General features: G+C 46.3%; 1 protein-coding gene across 1 annotated transcript in view; it reads left to right on the top strand.

Moving 5' to 3' along the window:
- Positions 1-17,849, top strand: part of mpp7a (MAGUK p55 scaffold protein 7a) — a 123,585-nt gene that overhangs the window by 74,160 nt on the left and 31,576 nt on the right. Inside the window, exons 7-11 of the mRNA XM_070927967.1 lie at positions 9,140-9,221; positions 9,755-9,840; positions 10,489-10,563; positions 12,588-12,784; positions 13,476-13,540. Coding sequence (XP_070784068.1) covers positions 9,140-9,221; positions 9,755-9,840; positions 10,489-10,563; positions 12,588-12,784; positions 13,476-13,540 — 505 coding nt within the window. The remainder of the gene's footprint in view (positions 1-9,139; positions 9,222-9,754; positions 9,841-10,488; positions 10,564-12,587; positions 12,785-13,475; positions 13,541-17,849) is intronic.

Here is a 17,849-nt window from a genome sequence, read left to right as displayed (position 1 = left end):
CATTAGCAGCCATAAAACCCCTGCTGCCAGGAATGTGACAGGATCCACGTCAGGCTCTATCACTCTCCTTCCACTCCTCTTCCCTTTTTCTCTCTGCTCTGTGTTATTGCACACACAGGATTGGTTTTCCCATTATGACTGGGTGTCACCGGGTGCAACAAAATGGAAACTGTAGACTGCAGGGTCCCTGCCATCCAGTTGGCAAAGCCCTACATAGCACCCTGCCTGGCACCAGCTAGCACCAATCAATACAGCTCTACCACTACTGGGCCCGGCCACCCAGCCGCCCCGGCCTCTGGATACCAGTGGATTGGCTGGACTTCTCATTATAGACCCACAACTTCAGAGCTATAGTAGTTGCTGCACTTACAAATGTAGCTGACATGTCCAACATTATTATTGTAAAAGCTCCAACTGCATGATTGATGTCTGTGGATTTTTTTTCACTTAATAAGGGAGTTGATAATTGCGACGAGACAGGAAAGTCTTGTGATCGATTCGGTTTGTGACGAAGTCGGTTTTCCATGAATGGCAGTTGCTGGAATGCGCCGTTGGCAACTTGACATGCCATGCTTTTCTCATCTGCGGCAGGCGGGCCTCCTCTCCTCTCTGACACAAGTAGGACGGTCGGATCGTGGCTGCCCCGATTCTGTTTGTCTGGAAGCCTTCACAAACGCATTCATTCACATAGTTGCACTCCTTCACAACTGAGTCTAAGCACCATCCATATTATTACGTGTTTAAGCTGTGCTGGTGTGAATGTATACAAACGCAGGTTTACACGATGAATAGAGTTTGAGTATTGCTGAAAACCTTTGGAAAGAAGTTCTTAATTGAGACAGTTCTCAAAGGAAGAGACTGGATAGATGTGTGTTTTGTTTTTTAAAAGTGACTTTTCTATTGCCTGTTTACATCGGAACGTGGAAAGCAAGGGGAAAGTAATGACACTGGCTGGGAATTAATGGAGCAGCTAATGAGATTAGAGCAGACACACATGCTAGTGTTTTACAGATAGACCCATGTGCTTTAAAAGCAATACATCTTTCACTTGATGGATTAGGCCGCAGTGTCTTGGGAGCGCCACAAAGGCAGATGGAGCACCATGCTCTAAAACATGAGGACAAGTGGAGAGCACTGCTGGGGTTGGCTGGCTCACTGTGTCATATGTGTGTGTGCCCACTATTCTTTTCTGTTAGAGTGTTTGTATTGTTTTATGGAGTGTTGATTGTGTTATTTGTTTCTTTCTTTTCTTTTGCACAGCCTGTGTGTTTATGCATATGTGTGTAATAATGCTCATGTATTGTTAGCTGAGGCACTGGTGACGGACCTACAAGTACGGGTGCCTGTTGGCCTGGTAGTACACTTCGATTCTGGCTGGAGATCTTTGTTGCACCTTCTTGACCTAATAAAGGCAAACTGCCAAATTCCCAAGAAAAGCAACAGGGAGCATCACATTTCATTATTCTTGCCCCATGATAACCTGCGATATCACAGCTTATCATGGGGCAGCTTTGGGTCGTCATGCTGCAGCTTGTGATTGTTATTAAGTGGCTTAAAGCAATTGCGTGTATATATATATATATATATGCGTCTATGTTTGGGACAGTATACGTTATTATAAATGAATTAAGTTTATATCAATATTATATTAATACATACAAAGAATATTAAATTACAAACTGTTTATGGATTGAATTACCAGATAGGGATGTGGGTTTTTGGCAAATCCAGCAAACTGAATACCTTACAAACCAAGATACTTCATCACATTGATGCAAAAATCATTAAAAACATTACAATATTTCACAAAGCAGACATGGAAAAGCCCCTGTGTTTGTTCGTACGTGTGTGCTTGTACAGCGCTCAGTCCAGCGGCTGTTACACCACCCTCGCAGCCTGTTGAGTTGTGAATGTGAAAACACGCTCGGCTTCCAAAGCCACATCTGAGGCATTCCCAGATCCTAATCTCACGGCCCTCTTAAATAAAACGTCTTCCTACCATCATGTGTAATCATAAACGTGGACACACATCCCGGCATTCCTACTCTTTTCCGCTCCGCGTTCCGAGAGCCGGAGAGCTCGGGGGGCTGAATGCGGGCATTGTTGCCCAGCGGGCCGGGGTGCTCCTCGGCGGCCCTGCTTCCCGGCCCACTTTGGAAATGAGAAGTGACATGTGAAAGCGCTGTTTTCTTTGCTCGGGATAACGACAGGGAAAACACTTAACAATCCCAGAGCAGAGATAGACCTCTCTCTGTGACACAACTGTCTCTTTGTATGCGCTCATGCTGCTCATGCAGGGCTCTCAGACAAAACACACATACAGTACATAATGACTAAATATCTGGCACTGTCCAGCTTATTGCGAAGAGACGGCGATTCCACTCAGTCTACATGGTGATTCATGCCGACAGTGTGGAAACAAATACCCACATTTGGTGCGATAGCCACACATTTACACACGGATTCACACGCCCAAATTCACCGACACCTGTCTGAAGTACGGAGGTGGGCTGCTAAGTGTGTTTTCATAGCAACTGGGTAATGACTTGCGCTAACATTAAGGTTTAAAGAGGCAGAGGAGGAAAAGGAAAGAGGGGGTGGAGGAAGACAAATGAAGGTAAGCCGTTCCGTCACAGGACCCTCTGCATTACATTACCTGGCAGCTCCTCCTGGAATCTCTCCTGCTCACCATAATTATCATAATAATGACCCGCAATTTTCCTTTTTCTCAGTGTACTTGTTAATTGTGACTGGAAGGTCAAGAACGAGGTTAAGGAAATAAAAAAAAAGGGGAAACCAGAGCCTGGTTTAGTGCGAGAGGGAAAGTAGGAATGAGGGAGGAAGTCTAGGGCAAGGCGAGTAGCTTTTATTAGTTGCAATCGCAAGTGATTTAATAAAACAGGTGGAAAGGCATGCAACAGGTCATCCAGAGGGGACTGGCCTGCAGCGGCAGCTCTGTTGCATCACCTTAAAAAAATCATTTGACATAAAACCTCGAGCACCTTTCACTGCTCTGCGGCTTCTGTCTTTTTTTTTTTCCTCCCTCTTTGCCACAATAATGTAGATTTTCATCTGGGCTCCTGCTAATCCTTTACAGCGCTGTATTAATCTTTATAGGTGACCATAAGACTAAATGGATTTTCTGATCATGACCGAATGCACTAATATGACATGATTTTACTCTCTCTGAGCCGCACTGTGGCGTTTGAGGAAGTATGTAAGAACTCGTAAAATGTGCTGGGCTCGGTGTGTGTGGAACGGTCATGTGTGTTATGTGCGGGGGGCTCTATGCCATCTCGGTGAGGTAAGATGAAATGACACACTCCAACACCAGATATGATTGGAGGTAATTGTATTTTAATGTCCAGGAGGCCCATTCCCACTTTGTATTTGGTTTTTCCATGGTCGACATCTGGTGTGAAGAACGCCAGCATGTGTTTCCACTACACTTGTATTTATACCTCTAAACATAGCAGTCAACACAGCAGTCGGCAGGAGTTTATTGTCGTTGTTACACTTTTGCTGTTAAGTGACATCATGTCAAAACACGTCGGCCTCGCTGCCCGGGCCACTCGCGTTTGTTTTCCCTTGTCGCTCTCAATTTGGAGGGAGAAATAATGTTTGTCAAATGCTGCAGCGCTCGGTTCGGTTCACGGGGTGATGTTTTGAGTGGTCGTTACGGGCCGAGGGCCGTGTGTTTGAAATGCAGCACCGCGCTTGTTTTCCCTGGCGGGCTGGGAATCGCGGAGTGGCTTTAGTTGTAGCTGTGGCTAAGGTAAAGGGATGCTAGGATCCTTCTTTTCCACCAGCGCACTTACCACACAGGCCACACATAGGCTGCCCTAGACCCTGAGACGTGCGATGAGCCAGACCAAGACAACTAGCCAGCCCTCTCGTCATCCATACAACCAGCGTACAAGCCAGCCAGCTTCCATCATGTCATCCAGCCATCCATCCACTCCATCAGCCAGAGGGCACTGTAATTGCCCCGTAAAGACTTAACTTGCCAGAAACTCATTGTGGCCAGTCCCAGCCAAGCTAACGTTCAGCTTGTCTTACTCCTCTTATCTGCTGAAGTTTCATGGCACTACTGTGCGCTGACAGATCCCTGGACAACCTCGCCTCCATTCCATTCCCTCTAATAAACACACACTCTCATACATGAGGGGATCCAAATTTCAGTCCCTATTCTCTCTCTCTCTCTCTCTCTCTCTTTTTTTTTTTTCTCTGCACTGTATGAGGTGTGAGCCATTTGTCATCACATACTTAGTGTGGCTGCCATGTCAGCATTTGTGCTCCAGTGCATGCGCTGGGAGGGGTGATGGCTAGATACGGACAAGCGTCGCTCCAGTTCTCCTCATCGCACAGCGGAGACTAAGCCGTTGCGTTTTGGCCAGCCCAACAATAACAATCGGAGGCATTTATGTGTTAGAAATGGAGGAATAGAGCTGGGAGCAGCGGCTGCATATGGAGCTGATCACGTTAGGAGTGGAGGCTTCGGATCGCCTTACTGATGACTAATTGACCACAGCTACATGGCCCGCCTCAGTCCACGGTGACCCCCCCCCCCCCCCCCCCCCCATCTCTATTTTTGACTGTGTATTTCTGTGCCTTCTGCTCTTCAATGTTTAATTTCAGAGAGATTTCAGTGTATTTTTATACTCCTCTGAAGGGGAAACTGCAGCAAGGGTTGACAACAGGAAGAGAGAATCAGTCCCTAAAAACACACTTTTTTTTCACCATTTTGTGTGCACACCGTCTCGCTATCTTTTTCCATGCAACTAGCGCAGTTGAGCCACTTGATGGTTAAGTGGCGCCTTGTCTCTAATTGCTAACATAGCGTTAGCCCATTCATCAGGCTTAGTGACCGTCCAGCATCAATCATCCAGTCTTTTGAGGTTTCCCTCAGGCCTGGTTGGCCTGACTTCAGGTAGAATCCCACAGCTCCGCTCTTATAGAAACACACACGCAGACACGCTTGCACGCACACAAAAACACACCTACACATGCTGTCACTCATGCGTGCATGTGCTTTGACAGACGTAGACATTCCCCTTCTGACTTCCTGCACTGTTTCCATGCACAAGGAAACGTCTGAAATGGCTTCCATGTGCCAGTAGGCGTTGAAGGCTTGGTGTAAACCTAACCATCAGTTCGTGCTGATGCTTAGCTGCTACACCAGGAGGGCCTTCTTGGTGCTTGAGGGTCTTTACCTACTGTGTTTCTTGCTTGTGTATGCCCCCCCCCACCACCACCACCACACACACACACACACACACACACACACACACACATCATGCCGCTTATTTAGCTTCTAGCCTGATTGTTTATGTATTTGTTTAACAGAGCAGGGACTCCTCATTAGTGGCCATGCATGGCTGGATGCTGATGATAGCACCCATAGGGTATCAAGGCACAGGGGGAGGTGATGCTGAGTTCAGGAGGTTGGATTTGCCCCCCTCGTTCCAGCTGCCTCTCAGTGCTTCCAAGGCATTCGTCAGGCCTCCAGGAGAGGCTGATGCACCCCTGGGGGATTGTGAGAATGGAGGCTGACTGCAGATTGTAATGAGGTGGAGGGGAAGTGTGGCGCACTCGAAATAATCATGAATCGGGGAAAGTGGGGTCTTACAGAACTGGTAATGGTGAAAGAAAAACGTGAATATGTGAGGTGTTTTTGATTATTCCAACAGTTTGAGGTCGTTTGAGCAATAGTCCTTTACTCAGCTACTTTTTACTCCTACTTTTCTTGCCATGGAATGAGGATCTGAGTGCCCTCACTGAGGTGAACTGACTTGTGCTTTTTCTCACACCTGTTTGCTTTTTTTTACTGCTTTCCCTCTCTGCGTCTACTTTTTGTCTTGCTCTTTTGTTTTCCACCTCAAGCTGGTGTTATGCCGCTGCGAAGACAAACCTAAAGTCAAACAAGCCAATTGGTCGATCCAACTCCTGCTGGGAGGCAGGTTTGAAACGGAGAAGGAAAAAGTTTACCCCTGTACAGGTTCACCTACATGCAGCCCGGAGAACATTCTGTCTGTGTAAAAAGTACTCTTTATTCTTTTTTGACAAATAAATCTACCATCTACTACTACTACTTTGATGTTTGGCATCGGAAAGCTCAGCATGACAGGCAATGTTCTGATATATGTAATACAAGGGTAAAGGACTTGAGATGGATATTAGTTGGAGTTGGATATTAAAGTATTCTTGTGTTTTTCTTTGTTGCTCTCAGTTCCTCTCCAATTCTTTATTTCTCACTGTCTATCTTGATCTCTCATCATGTCCCTTTTTTCTTTTTATTCATTCACTCACCAAGTCTCTCACTCACACCCACTCTTACTTTCAACCCCGACCCCCACTCATTTACCCACTGTCTACCTCCTTCACCCCCCCCCCCCCCCCCCACCCCCCGACTCTCCTCTGGTCTTCCACTTACCCTCCAGTCTGGCTCGCTCGAGTTGCCACTGGAGCGTTTTGGCCTCTCTCAGCTTTTCTTATCAGACAGAGCTCATTTGGCTACCGTACCAGGACTGAGTTCAGACTGGGGCTGAGGCTCCCCTCCTCCCTTCATAAATCCCCAACTCCCTCGCTGCTGGCTTGGCTGGCCTATGTAGGCCCATCACGTTGAAGGGCAGTGGGTCAGATGAGAATCGCAAACAATAAAGGCTTTAAAATGACTGCTGTTTCAAATAACTGCTAGTAGAGAGTCAGTGAGGTGTAAAAGGAAAATGAGCATGGGCAAATGTGTCCACTGATACCAGAGTTTGTTTCTCTACTGGTCTAAAAACACATAAAGCATGGTGGTTTGAATGGGGATAAAATGGTCTCCTTGCTGCACAGAGATTTGGGTTCATGACCCCGTCCGTTCATGTTTGCATGCTAAATGTGCTGCTCTATAATCACCGCGTTGCCACTTGCAGTAAAAGTCGTAAAAGTGGTGTTTCTAAATGGCATCAGGGTTTCAACATGTGATTTAAGCCATATGTGTCAAAACACGATTTATATCTACACACCATATGTGAGCAGATTCCAAAGATGGCCGTAGACAGGCGGTGTAGAGTATGTCTGTGGAGTTTGTGCAGACAGCCTATTGTCGTCCAAGGCTGCCTCTCCTCTGTTTAGTGAGCCTTTAGACTGCCACCAGCCACCAGGGACCCCAGGGGACGCAATAAAAACATCCATCATACCACTGGCCATCAGCCAGCTCGAAAAAAGGAGCGTCAGAAAGAAAAAAAAGTAGAGAGAGAAAGTTAATGACCACATGTCTGAATTGTCCGGTGAGATTTCCTGCAGACTCCCCATCTCACCCTCTTGTCTGTCATAGTCCGTCTCTTTCCCTGCAGCGCTCTATTCTTTCAGACACACACTTACACAATAGCCTCTCTGTCTGTCTGGGGGTCATTGCATCACAGACGGCTGCTTTAAGTCACACTGAGGGGTTATATGTGACCCTGACTTGGGGGTCTGACAGTGCCTTCCCCTCTTACTGACCTGCTCCACTGATTTCTCTCCTACTGCAACCTCTCAGGTTTCTTTAATTAGCCCAATTTTTCTATTAGGTCTGCAACTCTCTGCAGACCCTACCACTGTCTTATCCCGATGTCCTTCCCTGTTTCCATCTCCACACCCCAAAGGCCTTGAGGAAACCATTATCTAGGAGGAAAACCATTAGGTGTGAATAGGTCGTGAAAACAACCAAGATGACATGCTAATGGCATCTGCGAAGTGGCACAAACCAGAGGCTCCTTTGGTCTTTGAGGAGCTGGGGGGAGTTTTGATAACTCCTCCTCTCACTCCTGTGCTTCGATGGTAGTAGCCAGAGCTACTTTGGGCCAGTCGAAGGAAGGCAAACAGGAAAATGACACAAACCGGAGCGGCGTGGCACATGGCGAGCTGTTGTTGCACTCAAGCGGTTGACCCGGGCGGCAATGGATTAGGACAGCTGAAATAAAGCACGGCTGGTGAGCGATACAACAGAAATAAAAACAATCTTCTGGGATGATGATGGGAATAGCAGCTAGGAGGAGGTGGAAGGATGATTCGCAGCCCCGACAAACTATGTATTGACTCTGTCTGGTTTAGGACCTCAGGCCCAAGCGAGGATGACACCACACGTTGGGTTGCAGCTTGCTCTCCTATTCCATCCTAAATCCCAGCCAGGCTGGTGCCTAAGTGATGTTTGTGGGAGGGCTATGACAGGTTGGCACCCATTAAGCCTATTGTTTTATTGTAAAGGGAAAAGGCTTATTTGGGTTTACTGGTAAATGCATCACCGCTGAACACTGTCATTTCAAATAAGGAAGTAGAAACACTATCCTCTTCTCCGTGTGTCTTTCTGGCTGAGCAGCAAGCCCGTTAAGGACTTCAGGGAAATCTTGAGCAACTGTGTGTGTTTGTGTGTGTGTGTGTGTGTGTGTGTTTTGAGTCCACTACCTCATACCTGCTAGGCCCTCATCCCTCTCTGTCTAAGCCAGCTCTTTTTGTAAAGACATGCATGCATTCTGCCACTACTGCTGCAGCAACGGGCAGTGAGTCAGACTGTCAGTAACGGTCCACCCATCCTGTTAGATCCAGTGTGCAATTGTTGTTTAATGTTACTTAGCATGCCAATATTCTGTCCTTGTTGTTGAGCTGTATTCCATTGGTTAAAATAATGTGTTATGCACCACCACAACAACCAGTTTCAAATCCATTTGATGTCAGAGCAAAGAAGTGGAAATGCCATGTCACTGGTAGCCTGCAGTGCTTGGCAAGTAGTCTGTCTTTGTTTTCCAGTCAGATCCACATTATTCTTAATGAAATGGGTAGTGTGTAAACTGAACCAACTGCTTTTACCTGCGCCATAATTCTGTCCATAAAAATCCTTAAAATACACCTGCAAAGCTTCTGCCCCCCCCCGAAATAAGACACCATAGATTTGTTCTCTTTGTCGTTTAGAAGACATAAGGTAATCACTAAATCAGCCATTATGCTAACAATGAGCATCCTGCATGCAGTTTGCGTCCTTGGATTTCAACCAGATACCTCTTATTGTCATTTTTTGCTATCACCATTTGACATTTGAACAATGCAACTTTACGCAGAGTGGAAATACAGTGCAGCTCATCCAATTTTTCATTTACTGTCTGTGTTTCCTTTGCAGGGAGCAACAATAATGCGCGACGAACACACGGGAGCCATCCTTGTGGCCCGGATCATGAGGGGAGGGGCAGCCGACAGAAGTGGTCAGTCCCACCCCTTTTTGTCTCTTGCCATGCGTGTATGGGTTTCTGTGTTCCAAAACATTTTCATGCGAGTCTGCAGTGCGGAGTCAAATCTGAAAGTGATTTATATTACACCAAGGTTGCCTCCAGTATGCAACAAAGAAGGGATCTATTCAGGAATTATCCTTGCAACTCAATCTACCGGTTCTGGGCCACAAATTGTCCTTTTCCACTTTGTAAACATGAACATGAATGACAAGTATACTGAGAAGGTTGTCCACATCTTTTCTCTCTGTTTTGTACTCATTGTGTCCAGTCAGTTTTTCAGCTCTGCCACAGTGAAGCCAAAGGCAATATTCCACATGTGTCGACAATAACGTTTTGATTTCTTTCCAATCTCAAATGCCACCACGACAATAAACATTAATCTGCTGTGCTGTACACATCCCCAGGCTTTGTGAGCACTGGACTTTTACACAGTAGCTCCCTTCTATTTGGACATTAGAACAGTGGAATATCTGTAGAGTGACTGTGCATTGGTTTGTGTGTGCTAGGACTGATTCATGTTGGAGATGAACTGAAGGAGGTCAATGGAATCCCTGTGGATGACAAGAAACCAGAGGAAATCATTCGTATTCTGGTAAGCCTCATCTGTTCGTGTGTGTGACTGCATCCTACCCCGTGTGTGTGCTGTCCAAGGGTTTCTCCTGTGTTTCAGCTCCACTCCCTTGGCGAAAATAACATTCCTTGTTTGTGATGGCAAACATCTCTCCTAACTCATCCAGGACGCCGTGCCTCCCATTGCTGTGCTGAAAACCGAACACTGGCCTTTCTCTGCAAGTCTTTCCTGGCCTTTAGACCACATGCATTGAGCCACACGGTCCCCCTGGATGAGATTGATGCTCAGTAGTCCCTCCAAACAGGCTCCGCCGCAGGCCTCAAATAAGTTCTGTCATGGGCCTGAACTCTGCCAGGGGGACAACTGGAAAGGAAAGAGAGAGTCTCTTAAACTCCGGAGGCCTTCTCAGACATAAAGGCCTCCAGAGCAGATGATAGCTCTCAACACTCCTCCTTTTACACCCCCCCACACACACTCTATCCCTGCCAAGCAGAGTCATTCAATCCTAATAACCCTCCCATTGTTGAAAAATCAAACAGTGCTTTGCATTATGTGACTTTCATTGGATTAGGTGCTTTGGGAAATATTTGCAGGACAGATGACTGGTGTTTCCACTCACTCCATTTGTACCTAAACTACTGTATCTTTCTCGTCTTTCCCAATATTCAGGCCCAGTCGCAAGGAGCCATTACCTTTAAAGTTGTCCCCGCTGTCAAAGAGGAGGCGCCAACCAAGGAGCCGAAGGTAGGTCTTGTCCTGGCTTAATTGTTATATATTGTTACATTCATCAACTTTAAAAAACAGAGAGAGCTTCTGTGCCCCAGCTTGATACCGTTTTCTTTGCAATGCCTTATTTTGAGGAAGAAGACCATGTTTTTCTACAGAAACATTTTTTTTCCAGATGTTAAAGAGAAACCTTGTTTTAGCTTGAACACGCCTCCTTCACATATTCAAATGCATTCAAACCCAGCATCACTACCCCACCTCACTGCTTCCACGGTTCGGTTAGAACCATAGTTTTAATGTGTACACCGTCCAAGCAACGTCTTCAATTGTGCGCCCCAAAGTGTCTTGTTTTACCGTATGACATGGAAAGTCAAAAACGATTCTCCAACCTTCACTGACAGCCCGGACAGTAGTTCAAACTTGTTTGACCTGCTAGCTTAGCTTAGTGAGGCTTCGGCAGATGTAGTAGAGGCAATAGAAAGCGACAGAATAGGGGCTGTGAATGAGTGGTGCGAAGGATGTAAATGACCCTCATACACGGTAACAAGACGATGAGTCTCTAACACAAGACTATGACTCTGTCCAGACATTCCACACCAGCTTTCGGTACTCAACAGTTTTCAATACTCAGTGCTAAAGACGTATTTCTGTTGGTGCCAAAAAAAGTATTGAGGTTTGATACCCAGCCATATGTAGGACAAGATCATCTTCATTCATGTGGACTGCACCAGTAGGCAATAGCTTGTAGCCATCCATTTTGAGGGCGGTTTAACTGTCACTCCAACCAGCATACCGTCATTCTTGCCCACTGGGGTGTCGATACACCATTTCTCACACACTCATCTATCAGTAGCAGACAGAGGCTGGATCCACTCACCGGTTCTTAGCTCCAGGGTCGAAGGCGGTTTATCATCATTCACAAACGCAGCCCACCCTGCATGTGTAACAGAGGTGCACAGGACAGGGTGGGCCACTTACACCCTTTGCCATCTTGTAATGGTTCAAATTGTCTGGCCATTTGCGGAATCCATCTGAAAAATAGGTCGCCAGTGCCAAACACTCCTTCATGAAAATAGCCTGCGTGCTTACATCAGGTAGTGTTGATGCATCAAAGGGCAGCTAAGTGGCTGAACATGTACAGGCCAAAAAAAAAACTGAGCCAAGGGGAAGAGAATCATGAGATCTCAGTGTGTAGATGTATGAGTGTATTCTGCCGGAGGAGTTAGCAGCCAAAGCAGCTGTTATGACCCAAACAAAACATCTCTGTCTGAAACATAATTTTACTACATGGCACAAAGCACTCTTTAAATCAATAGGACATTGAAAAGTGTAAAGTCTCCCTCGTTTTCTCTGTCTATCACACATACACACTTTTCTTCCCTCTTTTCTCTTTCCACATGTACTGAGGTGTCTTAGGAGTGATAACTCATCATGACAAAAGTCAATTTGGACAGAAGACGCAGCAAGGTGCTTTAGGTTGCACCTCACCGCCCACAACGGGAAAAGATTTCGGAGACTTTTCCACTATAAGGTCCAGCCTCCTTTGTGTTGATGAGATGTGTCCCACCCTCCGCTGCCAAAGCAAATTAGACCCTAAACTCCTGAAAGAAAGAAAGAAAACAACTTTTTTTTTCTGTATTGGTTTGTTCTTTAATGTGGAAAGATTCCTGATATTAGTTGGTGTTTAGAATTCGTCAACGGGTGGAACAGAGCGCTTCCAACTGGAGTCTCTGACTCAGGAGATGTTAAGTCTCGCCACACTTGGAAGATGGTGACGGGGCTTAGTCCATCCTAAGTGTTGATGGAACAACATGGAGACTAACTTGGCTGGCAGTAGCAGGTTTCAACTTGTGATTGCAATGACCTTTCTACAATAATCACCCTGAGCGTTGGTGAAGCACCTTCTGTGTTTGCCATGATGGCTTGCCTTTCGAGTGTGCACTCGACGCAATGGAGTGATTTACAGTGAACCATTTTTCCTGTTGTGCCCTCAATCCGGCTCTTTGTTTTCTTCCCCTTCCCCTCCTCTGCTGTGCATCCAGGTGTTTGTGAAGGCACTCTTTGACTACGACCCGAAGGAGGACAAAGCCATCCCATGTAAAGAGGCTGGACTGGCGTTCAAGAAGGGCTCCATCCTTCAGATCATGAGCCAAGATGATGCAACCTGGTGGCAGGCCAAACACGAGGGCGACGCCAATCCCCGTGCTGGCCTAATCCCATCCAAGCAGTTCCAGGAGAGGTAAGAAACAACCCCAGCTCGATCAGTCTGTCCTGTCTACCGTTGCCTCTTAACAAGGCTGGCCCAACTGTCTTTACCGCTGTCACAGTCACACAAGTTTCACTCTCTTTCTCTTTCTCTCCCCCTTCTTCTTCTTCTTCTTCTTTTTTTTTTCTTGCTTCACACTGCCAAAATAGTCTGGATTTCCGCACAATGTCTGGCCCGAAATGAGTAATGACAGAAAATGATAGCGCTGGTACCGATCCACTTTGGACGGCAAGTGGATGGAAAATCGCACATCAGTGTGCGCTCGGACGGCCGCACTTGATGTGCAACACAGAGCTCAGGAGGCCGGGGCAGTTTCTTGGCACCGTCCACGAGCAACCGAGGAGGGAAAAAAAAAACACACACACACACACAAAAAGAGGGAGGGAGGAGAGCAAAAGAACATTTCACAAACATTCAGTTTTAACCTCGCAGCTTTCTCAACAGCAAGTGTGTTTTCCTGTACCTCCTCCCTCCTTCGTCTCCCCTCTTTTCTTTCACCCATCTCAGCTGACAGAGTGAAACTGGTGGATATTGAAGAGTGGGTTCTCTGTAGCGTAGCAAGGAGTGTTTATTATTCCCTCAGCGGTCATGAAAACCGATGGTTTTATTGTGCCTTTTCTTTCTCTGTTCCTCTCTTCCTCTGTCCTCCTCTCTCTTCTTCCAGGAGATTTGCACTGCCGCGACCTGTTGTGACTCTCCCGTTCCAGAAGACCTCGAGCCGACGATCATGTAAGCATATATTATCTGCTGCCGTGATAGGCCCTAATAAACCAGAACGTGATGACACACTGCAGCAGGTGGGTGGGCTTCGGAGAGGCAATGCAGAGGCAGGGATGCTAAGAGACGAATGATAGTTAGGGGATGTTGCTCAGGACTCATCTCTGCACTCTGAGGCCACTGCCGTACAGTTCGCTGCTTCACGCCTGTCATCAGAGGAAGTGTTGTGACTGGATTTACCTTCCTTCGTATTTTCCTGTCTGCTCCATGTTTCATTCTCTCAGTCTCTCTTTCAGTGTCTTGCCAGACTCTCTTGCCTCTGTCCCCCTCTGCCTTTCCATGTGTTGATGTGGTCTTAAGTCATGCAGGGCCTTTAATGCGAAGAAGGAGGAGATTTGCCCTCTGGAAAACCTCACTGAGCCTTTACACCTTCCAGCCAAAACACCAGCCAGCCTACCCATCCAGCTCACCTCTCCACATCTCAGAGAGCATAATGACGGATTAATGATCTGATGCTGGACCTACAGATGTGATGGAGGCTCAACGCTGCTCTCTGGAGCACATTAATGTACCTTTTATGACACACAGTAACCCCAACCCTGGCCGGTCGGCGCAGCAAAGTTAGGGAGAACGCATCAGCAGGAGTACTTAGCAGAAATGTGCAGAAACAAGCCGGGATGTAGGGGATCAGGAAATGGGGGGATTAAACCAAATTACCCCTATAAATCAGAGATTGTTGATTGCTCCATAATGAAGACAGAAGACATTAACCATGTTTCACAAGAAAATGACAGCAGCAGAAACAATTAGGGATGGGCTGCAGACCCTGGTTTTAGGTTAAAGTCTTGAAAAGAGGTTCATACTCTCACCAATACAATGGAAAAGAGAATCAGATCTCTGAATAGAGGGCAGCTCCAAACAGGGCTTTGGTAGCATTAGTGTGAGTGAACTTTATTGTCCAAGTCCACTGTTTTGAGATTTATGGTGCCACTGGTAACAGATTCAATTTTAAAAGATTTAATTCAAATGCAGATAAGAATGCCGCAGACCGTGGATCATCAATGTAAAATCTTTACAAACATTTAGGAAAAAACGAATCAATCAAATGAAAATGCATTACCTTCTCATTAAAACATAAAAGCCTGCAACTGTGCCTCCATCAACAACACAATTTCGACTTAACAACAATGGTTGAACATCTTCGCCATCTCCACTCCCACCAGCCACCGGAAAGAAATGTAGCCCAGAGGAGTGAGCAGTAGAGGTCTGCACAGCCCTTGCTTTTTAAGACTAGTCCCTACCTTCTCCGACTGCTGTTCATGCCACAACCGTTTGTGCCCACAGCAGCAGAACTTTCTTCTCCTGCACCTGACTGAAAAGCTCTATGAGTGTCTCAAAATGACAAAGACATTAGCTACGATTTACAAACAGCTGCCAAATAGCAATTTTGTTTGTATATGGCGAGCTACAGTGCATGGATGGGAGGCTATCCAGCTGGCATCGTGGCTGCGCATTACAATATGACTGCGTGTGCCTGCCTGTAGCCATGGAGGAGGAAATCATGCTGCCAATATCTGCTGTGGGTCTTGCAGAACTGGCGGGCCAGCCCTGCCCCACGCAGACTTAAGTCTGCAGTTTATCGACACTGTGCACTTTACTTGATGTTTGATGTTTTTTTGCGACTTAAAAAAGGGGGGGAAAAAATGAATTTAGAAATTGTCCCTCATGCAACTTTTTTGTGCAGCTTTAACACCAAAGTTAAAACAAAGACATTATCCATGTGTCATAGTGTTTATCACAAGTTATCCCACGTATACGTACCACTTCTCAACAGTGAAAGCGTTACCTCACTGTTCTTTACATCACCAACAAGCTTATTTGCAAAAAAACTCTCTACATGACTCCTTCCTACACACCTTTCCTGTCCTTTCTTTGGGTTCATATCTTTTCTTATATCTTCATATTCATAACCACATACTGTATTTGGACCTGATCAGATCACATAGGTTCTCCTCTGCAATGTACAGCTTGCCTTCTTACTTTCTTTTCCTTCTGCATTTCCCAAACACATGAACCGGCAGAAAAATACACTACACTTGTACTTGGCTTTATAGGCCAGCTCTGGTCTCACAATGACCCCATTGAACCCAAAGCTGGTTCTTATTGGCCTTATTTTTCACTGTAGATTACCACTTTGAGACGGACATGTCCATTTGGCTCCTTGTTTCCCTCAACATGGCGTTGAGCCCTTAATGTAACGTGACTCTTTCAATATGTAGCTCTGAAATAACCAACAGAGCTACGCTGACCACCTCTAAACTTAGCATTAGGCTCTTTTACCTCAGATTCAAGCCCTCGGGTGAATTATGGATGTTGTCATTTCCTGGTTATGTTCAACCACATACTGGCATACATGGTGCAGGATGGCCAAAAATAGCCTGCTAAAAAGTTAAAGACAGACAGTGCTGTACTGTTCCCTTACTGTTTCCTTTTAATGGCCCAGTTCCTCTTATGAGTTATGGAACCCCCCACCTTCCCCCACATACACAGAGGGCAGGTGTAAAATGTTGCAGAGTCTGCTGTAGCCCCTACCAAAGGAACATGAGTCTGTTTTTAACTGTAGCAATACTTTCTTCCTAATGTCATCCATACTGTAAGGATTAGTTGTGTGTGCAGCAGCAGTAGTAGGAAGTCCCTTGACATGGCCCCCGTCAGGACTAGATGAATAACTGGGGAATGATAACAGTTCACTCTCTGTTCTTGCAGAGACGCACACACACACACACACATTCATTTCCCGGTGTTCAAAATGAAAAAACTCAATTAGGGAAAAATGTTGGATACAGTCGGAGTGTAAGCAACGAGTTGAGTGGATAAAAGTGAAGTGAAAAGTGAAAAAGAAGAGATGCAGAAAAGATGGAATAGATGGAGAGAGAAGCAGTGGAGGGGTCACATTCGGTAGCAGATGTGGCCCTGTGGAGCGGTGGTGGCGGGGTCAAGAGAGATGGAGGGAAACAAAGCTTGGATCCTGGCCCCGTACCGGCATGGCCCCCGGGGCCATAAACTACAACCTAATTGAAGGATGCTGTGGAGACCCCGCTGTTACCGAGCGGAGGACAGAGGTGGTGATTGAGGAGGGGGTCCCTTTCTCTCTCTCTCTCTTTCCAGCCCGGGAGCTCCGTCGGCTGGAACAATATTGGTCTTGGCGAAGGGCTGCGGCGAGCATTGCTTAGCCGTGTCCATTTACGCCTAACATTTGCAAGATATAAATAATCCCTTTCCTCACTGTTGCTCTCGCCGCTTTCATGGATGCATTCCTTGGTTATGAAACTGATGTTTAAAGCGCCCTCAGTTGCCTCGTTCAAGCCAATTATTAATCGGGTACAGGGGTTAGATCAACTTTTTGACATAGTTGTCAACCTGACCTACCCGCCTCCTCCCTTTTTACCCCCCACCGCCCTTTCATCGATACCTGGCTCTCCTCCAGCTTCCCCATCTGTTCTATCTGAACACACTGAGGGCTCCCTGGGCTTTCTTACAGTATGTCTGTCCTCTCCACTGTCTGATTGTTTGGTTTGGTTTGCAGTCTGCCAAACACGTGGACACACTTATCGCTCACCTTGGGGTCTTTCTACATCTCTCTCCATACATTACAGCGCTATCCCTCTTACTCTTGCCCCCCCCCCCTCTCTCTCCAACAAGCGACTGAATCATTTTGAAATGGCGCCCGAGATTGGTCTTAAGTGGCCCTGAACTTGGCCCCCGTGTTCAATTTATCCATCCATTTCATTTTTCAACTTAAACGCTTACAGACACAGGAGTAGATTTAGAAGCGCAATGGGTGCTGAAGAAAAGTTCCATTTTATTCTCAAAGGTTAGGGCCAGATAACCCCGTGGAGACCACCCTTAACGTTTTATAGATCAAGTTGTTATTTTTTCCCAAGTCCAAAGTCATCTTTTTAAGACCAGCTGTGCGCTGTCTTTCATTTACGCCCTTATCCTAACTTTGAATAATCAGCTCTACATTTGAAGGCTGAAAGATGCATGACAAAGATCTTATTCTTTGTCATCTGGAAAATTCCACTGGTCTCAGGTTGGTTGTTTAAAGAAGAGAGAGATATAGTGAGCAAGAGAGAAAGTGACAGCGTCCAGTTTGTTCAAGGAGAAGGCCATCTGTATGCTGGCTGGCTGCAAGGGTGACATCAGCTCATAACTCAGGGCCATTTACAAGGTGCTGACTAGGGGTTATTCCTTTGTCTCTTCCTCCATTGTAAGGAGATAGCTGACAGATTTTCTTGCAGCCATGCAGTGCTAACACTCT

The sequence above is a fragment of the Enoplosus armatus genome, chromosome 21 (genome assembly GCF_043641665.1).
Source record: "Enoplosus armatus isolate fEnoArm2 chromosome 21, fEnoArm2.hap1, whole genome shotgun sequence".
Lineage (NCBI taxonomy): Eukaryota > Metazoa > Chordata > Actinopteri > Centrarchiformes > Enoplosidae > Enoplosus > Enoplosus armatus.
The sequence above is the reverse complement of the archived record's forward strand: the minus strand, read 5'-3'. Positions and strand labels throughout refer to the sequence as shown.